Source organism: Prionailurus viverrinus, chromosome D1 (genome assembly GCF_022837055.1).
Source record: "Prionailurus viverrinus isolate Anna chromosome D1, UM_Priviv_1.0, whole genome shotgun sequence".
In the NCBI taxonomy this organism is placed as follows: domain Eukaryota; kingdom Metazoa; phylum Chordata; class Mammalia; order Carnivora; family Felidae; genus Prionailurus; species Prionailurus viverrinus.
The window spans coordinates 78,354,206-78,368,462 of record NC_062570.1 but is presented as its reverse complement, the minus strand read 5'-3'; the positions used below and the strand labels follow the sequence as shown (position 1 = coordinate 78,368,462).

The 14,257-nt window shown below is 36.8% G+C and overlaps 1 protein-coding gene across 1 annotated transcript; it reads left to right on the top strand.

Moving 5' to 3' along the window:
* The first annotated feature begins 1,933 nt into the window (after nt 1-1,933).
* SVIP (small VCP interacting protein) lies at nt 1,934-12,113 on the top strand. The gene is made up of 4 exons (XM_047823829.1): nt 1,934-2,080; nt 4,140-4,190; nt 4,906-5,019; nt 9,624-12,113. Exons 1-4 carry the CDS (start codon nt 2,027-2,029, stop codon nt 9,636-9,638), a joined length of 234 nt encoding a protein of 77 aa, XP_047679785.1. The 5' UTR covers nt 1,934-2,026; the 3' UTR covers nt 9,639-12,113.
* The last annotated feature ends 2,144 nt before the right edge of the window (nt 12,114-14,257 follow it).

Sequence of the window (14,257 nt, the reverse complement as noted above, 5' to 3'; positions counted from 1 at the left end):
AGGAACTTACACACACATAACACTGATGAGCTTTAAAAACTTTATCTGAATGGAAAGAAGTTAAAGCACATATGATATTCCATTTATCTGGAACTCTAGAAAATATAGTTAACCTATAGGGAGAGAAAGCAGTGTTTACCACAGACATAAATGGGAGAATATCCCATGTTCATAGATCAGAATTAATACTGTTAACATGTCCATACTACCAAAAGCAATCCACAGATCCAATGCAATCCCTATCAAAATTCCAATGTCATTTTTCACAGAAATAGAAAAAAAAATCTTAAATATTTGAATGAAACCACAAAGAACCTGAATTGTCAAAGCAATCTTGAGAAAGAACAAGGCTAGAGTCATCATATTTCCTGATTTCAAACTATATTACAAAGCTATTGCAATCAAAACAGCATGGTTTGTCATAAAAATAGATGTAAAGATCAAGGGAGCAGAATAGAAAGCCCCACATACATACATACATACATACATACATACATAAAGCCCCAAAGTAAACCCACATACATACTATCAGTTAATTTTTGACAAAGGACCCAATAACATATAAAGGATAGTCTCTTTAAACTTTTTTTTTCTTCTTTCAGAGAGAAAGAGAGCATGGCAGGGCGGGGGAGAGGAGCTCAAGGCAAGAGAGAGAATGAATCCCAAGCAGGCTCCACACACAGCTCAGAGCCCCATGTGGGACTCAGTCCAAGAAACCTGGGATCATGACCCCAGCAGAAATCAAGAGTTGGCCATTCAACTGACTGAGCCAACTAGGCACCCCAAGGATAGTCTTTAATAAATGGTGTTTGGAAAACTGCACAGCTACATGCAAAAGAACAAAAATGGACTTTTTAACACCGCACACAAATATGAAGTCAAAATGGATTAAAGACTTGAACATAAGACCTGAAACCATAAAACTCCTTAAAATAAAAAACATAAGCAGTAAGGTCCCTGACTTTGGTCTTGGTGATATTTTAGATTTGACACCAAAAGCAAGGGCAACAAAAGCAAAAATAAGTGCAACTACATCAAACTAAAAAGCCGCCTGCACAGCAAAGGAAACTAGAAACAAAATGAAAAGGCAAGCTATGGAATGGGGGAAATATTTGCAAATTACATATCTGATGAGTTAGTATCTAAAATACACAAGTTAAGTCCAACTCAACAGCAAAAAGCAAATGACCCAATTAAAAAAAGGTGAAAGAACCTAAAAGGACATTTTCCCCACAACATACAAATGGCCAACAGGTCCATGAAATGGTGCTCAACTCACTAATTATTAGGGAAATGCAAATTAAAACCACAATGAGGTATGAACTCACACCTGCTACTATATCTATTTCCAAAAAGACAAGTTATAATTGCTGGCAAGGATGTGGAGAAAAGGGAACCCTTGTATGCTGTTGCTGGGATTGTCAACCGGTACAGTAACCAAGGAAAACATGATGGAAATTCTTTGGAAATTAGAATTAAAATTACCATATATATGATACAGGAATCCCACTTTTGGATCTATAGACTACAGAAACCAAAGCATCGTCTGGAAGAGGAATCTGTAACCCCATGTTCATTGCAGTAGTACTCACAATAGCAACGTAGGGAAACAACTTAATCTGTCCATTGACAAGTGAGTAAAGAAAAGGTAGTTTTTCTATTTTTCTCTCTCCCTCTAGCTACCCAAACTCAGCAAGCTTTTCCTGGCGTGGAGGCCTTGCCTGCTTGCCTGCCACCCTGGCACTCGCCAGGAGGAGCTGTGCTGAACGCGGTGGCGAATTGCCTCTAGAGGGCGGTAGGGAGAGACGGGGTGGTGGAGAGACAGGCGGGGGGGGGGGGGGGGGAGGCGTTGTAGCGGAGGAGGGGTGGGGCGGGGCGTTGCCGCAGAGGGGCGGGGCGGAGCCGAGGCGCCGGGCAGGGGTGGGGGCGGGGCGAGCGCCGCGAACCTGGGAAGCGGATCTGACCGCGCAGTTCGCACTGTCAGGTCTGGGCGGGCCCAGAGAGGGACCCCTTAGCCGCTCTCCCCATGGGGATGTGTTTTCCCTGTCCGGGGGAGTCCGCGCCTCCCTCGCCGGACCTGGTGAGTAAGGCCGCGTCCCCGCGTTCCCGGGTTCCCGTGTCGGCCGACCCGCGCCGCGCGCACCTGTTCTCCGGAGGTGCGCGTCGGAGGCCGCGAGCTGGGGGCTCCCGGGCTGGCCGTTGGGCGCGGAGGCGCGGACCGGACAGCTCGCCGGTGGGTCTCTGCTGGCGAAGACGTGTGGACACGCTCCGAGGGACCTTGGGTCCGGCCGCGGGACCACAGCCGCCGCCGCCTCCGTGTCGGTCTCTCCACTTCCGTTACAAAAAATTGCCCAAAGGGGGCTCCGGAGTCTGTTTACCTTTCGCAGACTTGGGGGAAATTGGGAGTTCTTAAGGACGCAGGCGTACGCAGACGGTGCGGTGTGTGGGCCATTCTTGGTGATGCGGTGGATGAAGTCAGGGTGCAACTGAAGTTCTTAATCTAGGCGATGTGCGTTTTCTTGTGTCTGTACCAACTGTATAAAGAAGGTGCTTAATAAAATCTCTTACGCTCCTGTGCTCTGTTGGATATTATAATAATCAGCTATTTCCCATTACCATTTTATCTCTTTATTAATTTCTTTTTAAACAATAAGGATTTTACGTAGTACGGAATGTAGAGTTTGTAACTTTGCCACATCTAGTAAATAGAAATACAGAAGGCCCAGTTAAATTTGAATTTGTAGATCAAAAAAATATGTATTTTATGAATAGGTGTATCTCATGCAATATTTGGCACATATACTAGAAATTATTCATTGTTTAGCTGAAATTCGTATTTAAGTGGTTTGTGGTACAAGTCATTTATACCTTTTGTAGCTTTCTATTTATAACAGTATCTTTACATTAATAGTCCTTACAGGTTGTTGATAATAGAAAACCTAAATTACTCTCTTCTCCTACCTAAAAATTCGTTGAAGGAAGTAAGGTGTTTGGGGAAGTACATTAACTCTTCAGCCATTTGATTATAGGTACTAAAAATGATCTGGAAGTTGATATGGGAAAATTTACCTTGTCTTTCTTGCTAATGTTGCTTTTAAATGTTGTTAATTTTGTTTATTTGGCTGTTGGTAAAATACCAATATGCCAGCATTTGTTAAGCCCTCCCGGCTATCCCCACAGATAAACACATGGTTCACTACTGGAATGTCACTTTATCTTTGGGGTTTATCCAGGACCTCCCAAAGTAAAATAGATCTCCCACTATACCGCCCACCCACCCTTCCAATTCTTAATCACCATACTCTTCTTTGTATTTTCTCAAAGCACAACTATTTAACAGACATGTTAAACAGACTTGATTATATTTAACTGTGTGCCTTCACTGGAATGTAAGTTCCATGTGGTTGGAAACATTTGTCAGGTTTTTTTACCACTGCATCCTCAGCACCTAGAAAAGTTCCTGGAGGATGATGGTTGCTCAATAAATATTTGTCCAGTGAATGAATGAATATATGTATTGTGGTAGGGTAAACAAAGAAATTATTAACACAGCTGCCAAGGGAATGCTGCTTACTGTCTTATATATTTAATGAATTTATAATTTATAATTGATAATAGTAATACATGATATAAAAAGTAATGTTCAGTGTGTCCCAACATGGAGCAGTACCTCTTAAAATTTCCTTCAGGGCTTCATGTCCTACACAATAAGATTAGCCCACTTCATTCATGACTGTTTCCTGAAAATAACACCTACCTCAAACCACATGTTTCCTTTCTCATCTTATTAAATGCCATTTGTTTTATTATTATACTGACTAGCTTGTAAGCCTTAAAAAAAAAAGCAACTATATTATTTTATAGCACAACCTGAATATATATAATATATATGCATTTATAATACATGTTACGTATATGTGTCTTATGTGCTTATTTGAGGGTATATCGGTTTGGAGAATGAATTTCAGGAAGTTAAGTATTTCATAAATATTGTAAATAGTGGCAGTCTTAGTGGGACGTTTTGAACGAGTACTAAATATTTTTGTAAATTGGTTTTTTATATATTGGTTTATAATATATAAATTATCCATGATGTTTGGTTTCATTTTACAACATATTTTTACACACAATTTCTTTAGGAAGAGAAAAGAGCAAAGCTTGCAGAGGCTGCAGAGAGAAGACAGAAGGAGGTAAGAGTAGAAATGAAATTCTGCCCACATAGGGGTGCTGGGGTGGCTCAGTCAGTTAAGCATATGAGTTCGGTTCAGGTCTTGATCTAACGGTTTGTGAGTTCAAGCCCTGCATTGGATTCTGTGCTGACACCTGAGAGCTTGGAGCCTGCTCTGGATTCTGTGTCTCCCTCTCTCCCTGCCCCTCCCCTGCTCATGCTCTGTCTCTCAAAAAATAAATAGTAAAAAAAAATTTTTTTAATAAAATTCTGCCCACATAGATAATTGTGTTCTTTAGTCTCAGTAGATGCTTATTACTAGTATTCTGTAATGAAAATTGTGTCTGATATCCTATAAATGTATATATAATCATTTTTTAAATGATTTCTGTATTTCCATAACATACATTAATGCATTTATATCATTTAATGCATGAAAATTACTGTATAGATGTCTTCTGTAATGTGAGATGCCCCTTTAATAAAACCTTCTTCTTTGGGATAAAGTGACCATACTTTATAAAGCACTGACAGATGTCAAGTTAAGTTTAGGGGAAAAATACCCAGTGAAGAAATGATGCTTTATGCAAAGCTTCTATAGAAGTAGTCTAATACTTTGTTACCACAAATAAAACTCTCTTCCAAAGAAAAACCTAAAAAGCAACAAACAAATACCTTTTGGACACTGGATGCTAATTTTTGTTGTTCTTCTAAACCATTTAATACATTTTCTAAAGGCTGCATCTCGGGGCATTTTGGATGTTCGGTCTGTGGAAGAAAAGAGAAAGAAAAAGGAAAAAATAGAAAAACAAATTGCTACATCTGGGCCCCCACCAGAAGGTGGACTTAGGGTAAGTATTAAAATTTACTTACAGTTTAATTAATTTGGAATGTTAAAAAATGTCAGTAGCAATCTATTCAATAGTTTCTTCTTGAAGTGGATTATCAGCAAATTTTAAATTAATTTAAAAGCATAAATAAATAGATTGAAAGAAGTACCAATTTATGTAGACATTCCAGCATTTCCAAAAATGAAAATAGATTGTTTTTCCTGATTACCTTAGCACTGTATTTTAATATTTTGTATTTATATGATTAATAACAATATATAGGAAACTTAATATGGAAGAGTATAAAGAAGAACATAAAATTCACCCCAATTCAGTGTCATTTTGACAGACCTCATTTCTAATATCCTTTTGTACATCAATCTTAATTGAATTGGATTACACTATAGATTCCTTTTTTTTTTTTTTAAAATAACCTACATTTTTTCACTGAGTGATTTGAGGATTTTGAGCTTTTCATGGTCACTCATTATCATAGTTCAGTAAATGTCAGTTTGGACAATAGACTCTACGGGGTGAGTGTGACATACACACCTCCCACCTCCCAACGTAGCAATTGCAGCTCTTGACATGGAAATACAATGATGGACAAGTTAAACAGGACCCTGAACTTGAGGATCTTTACAGTTTTCTATAAAGGTTTTCTAGAAAGGTTTTATTTTACATGTTAAAGCACAAGAAAATATTGTTCAGATACTAAGATTTTATTCTTGGGGCGCCTGGGTGGCTCAGTCGGTTGAGCGTCCGACTTCAGCTCAGGTCATGATCTCACAGTGTGTGGGTTCGAGCCCCGTGTCAGGCTCTGTGCTGACAGCTCAGAGCCTGGAGCCTGTTTCCAAACCTGTGTCTCCCTCTCTCTCTGCCCCTCCCCCAAGTCTCACTTTGTCTCACTCTGTCTCTCAAAAATAAATATTTTTAAAAATTAAAAAAAAAAGATTTTATTCTTTGGTCCATTTTTAAAGGAAATAAATTTTTCACGTAAGTGTTTTTGTCACAAGGACAATGTCCTGAATTTCAGTCATTTATATCTAACTTGTCAATGATTTATTAGCACTTATTTAGCTGATTTACTGTCTTTGCAATTCAGTTTTTTTGATTTTTAATTTTTTTAAGTCTAGTTAATATAGTGTTAATTAGTTTCAGGTGTACAACATAGCGATTCAACATCTCTATACATTTTGCTGTGCTCATCACAAGTGTAGATACCATCTGTCACCATACAATGTTATTACAATAGCACTGACTTTTTTGGGGGAGCTCTTAAAACTATATATAAATACATACATGTATATATCCTCCTATCCTGTGGGGCCGGCAATTTAGAAGCATCCTGAGAAGAGGTGCTTCTGGCTCAGGAATATCATGCAGAAGTAAGATTTATCTGTGTGTATTTTACCATTGTATATTAATTCATCTAGTTTTGTTTAGTCAATGAAAGTAAAAGAAAATATGATTTTATCAACTTTTAACAGTGCATAGAATAATTGGTTTCAATCTTAAGGTAAATAGCTGTGACTGTTGTGCTTATGTTTTTTATATACCTGCACAATAGAAGAGAATAAATTTTCTGGTAAGTGAAACAGTTGGTTGATACAAAATCAGGATATTTATCAGAAGTATAGATGTTTGTGTTCATTACTGAGATATAGGTGTATGCCACCAGGTTTATTTCATAGAAGTTTCTCAAAAACAATAACGAAAATTGTGAAAATTAAAGTGTGTGGCCAGAAATTATGCTGAATTTCAGTGTTTCATAATAGAAGAAATGGGGGTATTGAGTGACAATCAAAATCACATATAATGTTATAAGAAAAAGATACTTTATATATAGTCAGAGTTAAGAAGGTATTTATTTGACATATTCTAATCTAATAAATTTAACATCAGATTTTAAACTCTAAGAAAGAAAGTAGCTTTCTTAATTAAATCTGAAGCCTAGCCTGAAGCCTATACTTTAGAAATAAATTAGGCCAGGTGCTGCTTTTGGTCCCTTCAGCAGTGTTCAGAATTAAAATCATCCCAATTTTAAATTTTTTGCCTGTTTTTCTTTGTGTACTGTTCTTACAAGAAAGCTCTCTGGTTCCATTAATAAAAATCACCCTCAAGGCCATCAAGGTGGACAGTGGCTCATTGTGATAAGCCACTCCTGCTGTACTCTGGGTCATTTTCTCTTGGAATATTCCTAATCACTTCTACCATTGACACACTAGCTTTAAGAGACATGCTCTTTTCCCCTCCACCACCTGTGTAGATCATTGAGAGCATACAGTGAAGTTCAAAATAAGTTTTTAGAGATTCAATGCTAATAGAAGGGGAAACAGAAGGCAGAGAGTAACTTTAATCTTCAAACCCGTTGGCCTAAGGTCCTTTAAGAGCTGCTGCCAGGCCTGTTCTGCAGGCTGGCCTGGTGTGGCCTCTACCGTGTAGCTAGATTTTTCCTCACCAGACTTCACAGTATGAGGAAAACATGGCCTCTCTCTGTCTTCATGTACTCCACATATTCATCATCTGACCAGCGCTGCCTCTTCCCGGGATGATTGGCATTGGCAATGCTCACTATCTTCTGGGAAGGCAACCTCATTTTTTTTTCTTTTTAATTTCTTTTCATTGTCACATAATTTTACATTAGTTTAGTTTCAAGTGTAGAGCATAGCGATTCCACAAGTCTATACATTATGCTATGCTCACTAGAACCACCATCTGTCACTGTACAACCCTATTGCAATACCCTTGACTGTATTTTCTATGCTGTACCTTTTTTCCCTCTGACTTACTCATTCCATAACTGGAAGCCTGTATCTCCCACTCTCCTTAACCCATTTTGACCATCCTCCCGCCCGTCTCCCCACTAGCAACCATCAGTTTGTTCTCTGTATTTATGACCCTGTTTCTGTTTTTTAAAATTTGTTTTGTTTTTTCTGTTTTTACATATAAGTGAAATCATATGGTATTTGTCTTTCTCTGTCTGACTTATTTCACTCAGCATAAAACCCTCTAGGTCTATCCATGTTGTTGCAAATGGCAAGATCTCATCTTTTTTATGGCTAAGTGATATTTGTGTGTGTGCGTGTGTGTGTGTGTGTGTGTGTGTGTGTGTGTGTATACATACACCACATATTCTTTATTTATCTATCAATGGATACTTGGACTGCTTCCCTAACTTGGTTATTGTAAATAATGTTGCAATAAACATACTGGTGCATGTATCTTTTCAAATTAGTGTTTTCATTTTCTCTGGGTAAATACCCAATAGTGGAATTACTGGATCATGTAAATGATTTAATTTTTTGAGGACCCCCCCCCCACTCTCTTCTAGAGTGGCAAGGGAGCTTTATTTTAAGAGCTCAGTGTGATGATGACATGGTACAAACTAATATCAGTACAGGATATGACAGTACAGGAGTAGTGGCAGACCTCTAATGCAGTGGCTCGGAACCCTGGCTACATGTTAGAATCTCATGAGGAGCTTTCAAAAAAGGCTGACCCTGGGGGCGCCTGGGTGGCTCAGTCGGTTAAGCCACCGACTTCGGCTCAGGTCATGATCTCGAGGTCCGTGAGTTCGGGCCCCGCGTCGGGCTCTGTGCTGACAGCTCAGAGCCTGGAGCCTGTTTCAGATTCTGTGTCTCCCTCTCTCTGAACCTCCCCCGTTCATGCTCTGTCTCTCTCTGTCTCAAAAATAAATAAACGTTAAAAAAAAAAATTAAAAAAAAAAAAGGCTGACCCTTGGCTCCCACCTTATGCTAATCAGAATCTTTGAGAGTGGAGTTTAGTCATCAGGACTTTCTTAAGCTCCTCGAGGTAGCCTAATGCGCCAAACCAGATTGAGAATCACTGCTCTGGTCTTTTTAACACTAATCTTCAAAGATATATTGTGGGAAATAGAGTCCCGTGGTAAAAAATAAAATATTTTAAATTCCTGGACATGATATTGTATACTGAATCCCTTTCTTAGAGATTCAAAAGTGCACAGTGTTCCAAGTCTCTAAGAAGTCCTAAAATGAAAGCAATTTACTTGGATTAACCCTTAATTTTCAAAACTGAAATACAGATTTAAAAAATATATATAACACCCAATAATATTGCTTGGATGTACATGAAAACCACTACTCAAGAGACTGGTAAGTACCTGGTACTATCCCAGTGACTTTTTCAGAATTTACTCCTGCAGATGTAGTAGACTTGATTGAACAGAACAACAAAGTTTCTCAAGTCAAGCAAGAAAAAGACTTTGCCAAACCATTACGTAACAATTTCTGCCATTCTGTGGCTCCCTGCCTCAAACAAGAATTCCTGTATTTTTATTTTACAGTTTCATTGCTTTTATTTTGTGGTACTTTCTTTTGGTTTTCCTGAGCTAATTATTGGTTATTTGGGATTTAGCTACCCATTAATCTGCCCAGGTATTTTGTTTTACTTCTTTATGTCTTTAAACAATCGTTTGTCTTATTTCAGAAGTTGACCATCATGTAAAATTATACTAATCACTGCTATGCACAGAAATCACTTCACATTTGTATAGCCCATACTTCTGTTTTTGTTCACTAGGATATTTTTACATTGACTTTAAATAAAATTTACTTGTCTCCATGTGTTTTTATCTTTTCTAGTGGACAGTTTCATAAGCGTAACGTGAGTAGAAAAGTCTACTGCCAGTAACTAATATCTGCAATCAAGTGGACGTCCGCAGCCTAATGTCTTCTCTTTGAATAAATGAAATAATTTATTGTAATTGTAGTGCCATTAAATGCAGTCAGTGCTTTTCCAGTATTGATAGACCGAAACTGTTTTTGATCTTCAAACTTAGAAAATGGCCAGACCCTTCAGCAAATACTTATTTTCTTACATTTGCTCTTGTGCAGGTAGTGGGTGATTTGCCATTTTTTAGTAATTAAAACATGGACCTAAATAGTGAATATATATATATACATATATGTCGCATGCAAAAAGTCTGCATACACCTCAGACATTAAAGTTTGCCATTGTATTTTCTCTCCTTTATATGATGACCTAGCAATCTATATTTTTCTGCTTAGCCTTGTATCTGTTTTTATTTCATTATCTATGAAGGCTTTTGCTTAAAATTATGGACTTTGTGCCTTTAAACTGATCATCAGGGAAAATGTTGAAAATCATTTGAAGGGCTTATGTGAAGGGACACTAAATTTTTGTATCTTACCAATGAATGAGTAATGAAAATTTGTAGAAACTGTTGAATTTCTCCTAATTTATTTTCTATTTCTGTGGCTTATAAAATTAACATGTAGGGTTTTACATTGCAATAAAAGTGTTTTTTTGCTTGCTGAATTTAAAATTATATATTAATAGTACCATCAGAGGGCAGTGATCTATTACACGATGTCAGACTCAGCTCTAAAGATAGTTGTAGTAACTGAATGAGTTAAACTAACAATCTGATGGGCTATATTGAGTGATAATAGATTTGTCCAAATTTCATAGGTGTTTTTATTCTTTTGTATTTATTAAAGAATGATCTCAAGATTTATACACATGCGAAATTGCCAAGGCAAATGTGAATGTATGAAATAGAAACATGTAGGTACTGTATTTAAAAGGTCTACTTTAAACATAAACATACTATGAGGTAACTCTATGTGATGCCTAGTCATAAACTTTTCTAGTTTTTGTTCATTAGTAACATGAGCATTAGTAACATTATAGCATTTTTGTTTTTTGAATTTTCCTTTTTAGTATATAATAAGCTAAAATAGGAGAATTCCTATATCTTTTAATTTGGTTGCTAACTCTTTTGGATGACAAGGCCACAATCTGAGCCCTAAATTAGAATTTGTAAGACAGTTAAGTGCCAATGGAGACTATAAATTAGACCAGCTTATTTGATTTACAAAAAGAAAACTGAGCCATCATTGTGCTCATCCCTCCCACAAGACCTGTATTACATAGCAGTATATCATATATGATAATTTTAGAGTTTGAACTATATTATAGGTCTCTTGACTCTTCATTGGAAAAATTATTTTTTCTATTATGGCATAAAATAGTTTATGAATATCCAGGCAAGACATATATTTAGACAGGCTCAGTTTTTCTTCATCCTTTAGAAGGTCAGTGGTATTTTTGTTGATAAAGGATAGTGAAATCATTGAACTTTATTTTAGAAATAAAATTTTTGACTTTATGAACATGATTAATTTCTCCAAGGCAGAAAGGAAGAAAAACATCATCAGTAGGTGAATAGATATAAAGCCAGAATGTACTAACCTTGAACTGTGTAAATCCTTCCTTCTGCTTTAATATAGAAAGAACAATTTTATCTGTACTACGTCTTAAGAATTACAACTTGAGTTGGTGTAAACAAAGGTTTACATCCAGGGGATAATGCCCTGTTTATAATAGAGTTTATATCCAGAGACCATGTGTATTTACTGTTGAACCATGAATGATATGCTGGTGTATTGCTTTCTGGGAACAATGGGATATCCTGCTCCAGCCAATCATGCATGGCCTGCTTCCATGGGTATAATCAGCTTTCTGCAAAAAGATATGGGTTGCATGGGCTAAGGGGTGATACTCAAATGTTAAGAATAGTTTTAGGAAGGGGAAGGGAAAAGAGGAGACTAGATGCCTGATAGGAAACCATTAAGTGACTACTAAAAAAAAGCACATATATATCCAACCTCTCTCTCATCAAGTTATGAATCAGTACCTGATGAAAACTTAACTTGGAGCCAATTTCCCATAAATCATAATTCAAGTAGGAAAACATGGTAATGCTTAATATGTCACCCAAACCCTCCAACAAATGACTAAAATATAACTGAAACAGTGAAATACTTTTATATAACTATCATATTAAGATGTAAAATGCTAAAACCACTGCTTCTTAATTTTAATCATCAGACAATATGGTAACAAAAAGTTGTATATTATCATATAGCCCCTTTGTTAACATGCTGCATGTTTTTTTTAAAACATCTATATGTGATACTATGGTTCACCAATTGTATTTGGAATGTAATTAATAGTTTTCACATACATAGTTTGTTATAAATTCTGTATTGCCTTATGGGGACATAATATACATTTTTCTTATATAAAAATTGAGTTTGGCCATCTCTTTAACAAAATTGTATCTTCACGGCGTATTGAATAATTAGAACTTGGGTGAATGGTTAGGGAAACCGTGACGCTCTTACCTCTGGCATGAATGAGAACAACAGAGCTAAAGGCTATTTGGTATGTTCATACAATCCCTGAATTTACAGATAGGCATGTTTATTTTTCTATACTCTAAAGGAGAAATGGTAATAGTCTCCTGTTGCCTTAGAGAAATACAATAATGTAAAAGTTCTAGCTATCATCCTTTGTACCCCAGGAGAATTGACATAAGCTTTGAGGGTTTTTTTCCAACAGTCCGATTTGTAAATCTTCACTAGGAATTATAGTACACCCTTAGAAGAAAAAGTAACTTGTCAGTTTTAGGTTTGAATAATATCTGCATAAATAGGTTAGTAAGAGAGAGGTAGGTAGGCACACCTATCTGCGTTGACATTTAAGGTGTGTGTGGTTATTTTGTTTTGTTTTTAACACTTTCAAACAAGCATCTCAAATTCCCCTACTGCATGTGCTCTAAGCTGATTCAACTGTGACACCATAGCCATTTTCTTTGATTTTCTCAAAAGCCACTAGGAAGGCATCTGTGTATTTCATAGACTTTGAACAAGTTTAGGTTTGATTCAGAGAAGTTTGTTTTGAAAACTCGTTAAAATTTCTCATATGACATGGCTTTTTGTTTTTCTATTCTTCCAGATATGTTTCATCTTGCAAATATTACCTCTAAATATGACTATTATGGTCTGACCTGAACATGATACTTTTATTATAGCCCAGATTGCATTGCCTATTTTTTTTAAGTTTATTTTGAGGCGGGGTCCAGGGGAGACATGTACGAGTTGGAGAGGTAGAGAGAGAGATAGGGAGAGAGAGAATCCCAAGGAGGTTCCACACTGTCAGCACGGAACCTGCTCCAGGGCTCGAATTCATGAACCGTGAGATCATGACCTGAGCTGATGTCATGATTCACCCAGGCTCCATGCATTGCCTATTTTTATAGCACATACTTGGTTTGGGTTTCAAATCAATGTCCTCTAGTCACAGGTTTGAGCCAACTTTTGCAAGAACTTCAAACTTAACCTCAAATGGAACTAAGTAGTTTTGCATACAAACTCTTTCTAGGCTATTTCTCTGAAATCTGTTTTTCTTACATCAGTCAGAAGTCAAGGAGTTATCCTAAACTTCCTATTCTACCTAATTCCTAGGGTGCCCTTTTCTTATCCTACATTTCTCAGGTAGGTTATTAGTAACAGACATACTTAAAGTAGGTTAAAAAAATACCAAGTGTCTCGTGTAGATAATTCTTAAGTATCTACACACAAATTTGTAGAACTAATGAGTTTAGCAAGGCTGCAGAATACCAAGTCCATATATGAAAATGTCAATGCTATTTCTACAGGCAAGTAATAAGTAATCTGAAAATTAAGAAAATTCAATTACAGCATCATCACATAGAATAAAATACTTAGGAAAAAATAAAAGAAGTAAAAGATCTGAACTAAAAGCTACAAGACATAGTTGAGAAGTTAAAAAAAAAAAACCCTAAATGTTTGGGACCATTGCATGTTCATGGTTTAGAAGACTCAGTATTGTCAAAATTGCATTCTGAAATGGATCAATAAATTCAGTGCAAAATCCAAGCAAACTTTTTCAGAGAAATTGACAAAATGACCCTAAAATTTACATGGAAATGCAAGATTTATAATAGTGAAAACAATTTAGGAAAAAGAACATAGTAATTTTCACTAAGGAGTCAGTGAGTAAGAGCAATCTACATTTGGTCATTTCCTGCTGAATGTAGTCTCGTTTTTCCATATCCTTGTTGAATTCCATTCAGCTAGCAGCTAGACCTCAAGGTCAATTGTGACCACGTTCTTAGCAACACCTAAGAGACCATCATAGATGTTGTGTAAGCAGAAAGAATGATGCCACCCTACCCCAGATATGTTCACATACTAATCACTGGACCCTGGAAATAAGTTGCGTTACATGGCAAAAGGTATTTTGCAGATGTGATTCATCTAATGACCTTAAAATGGAGAGATTGCATTATGTTATCTAGGTGGACCCATTCTGATCACATGGATTATTTTTTTTAATTATGTTTTTTAATGTTTGTTTTTGAGAGAGAGCAAGCAAGGGAGGGGCA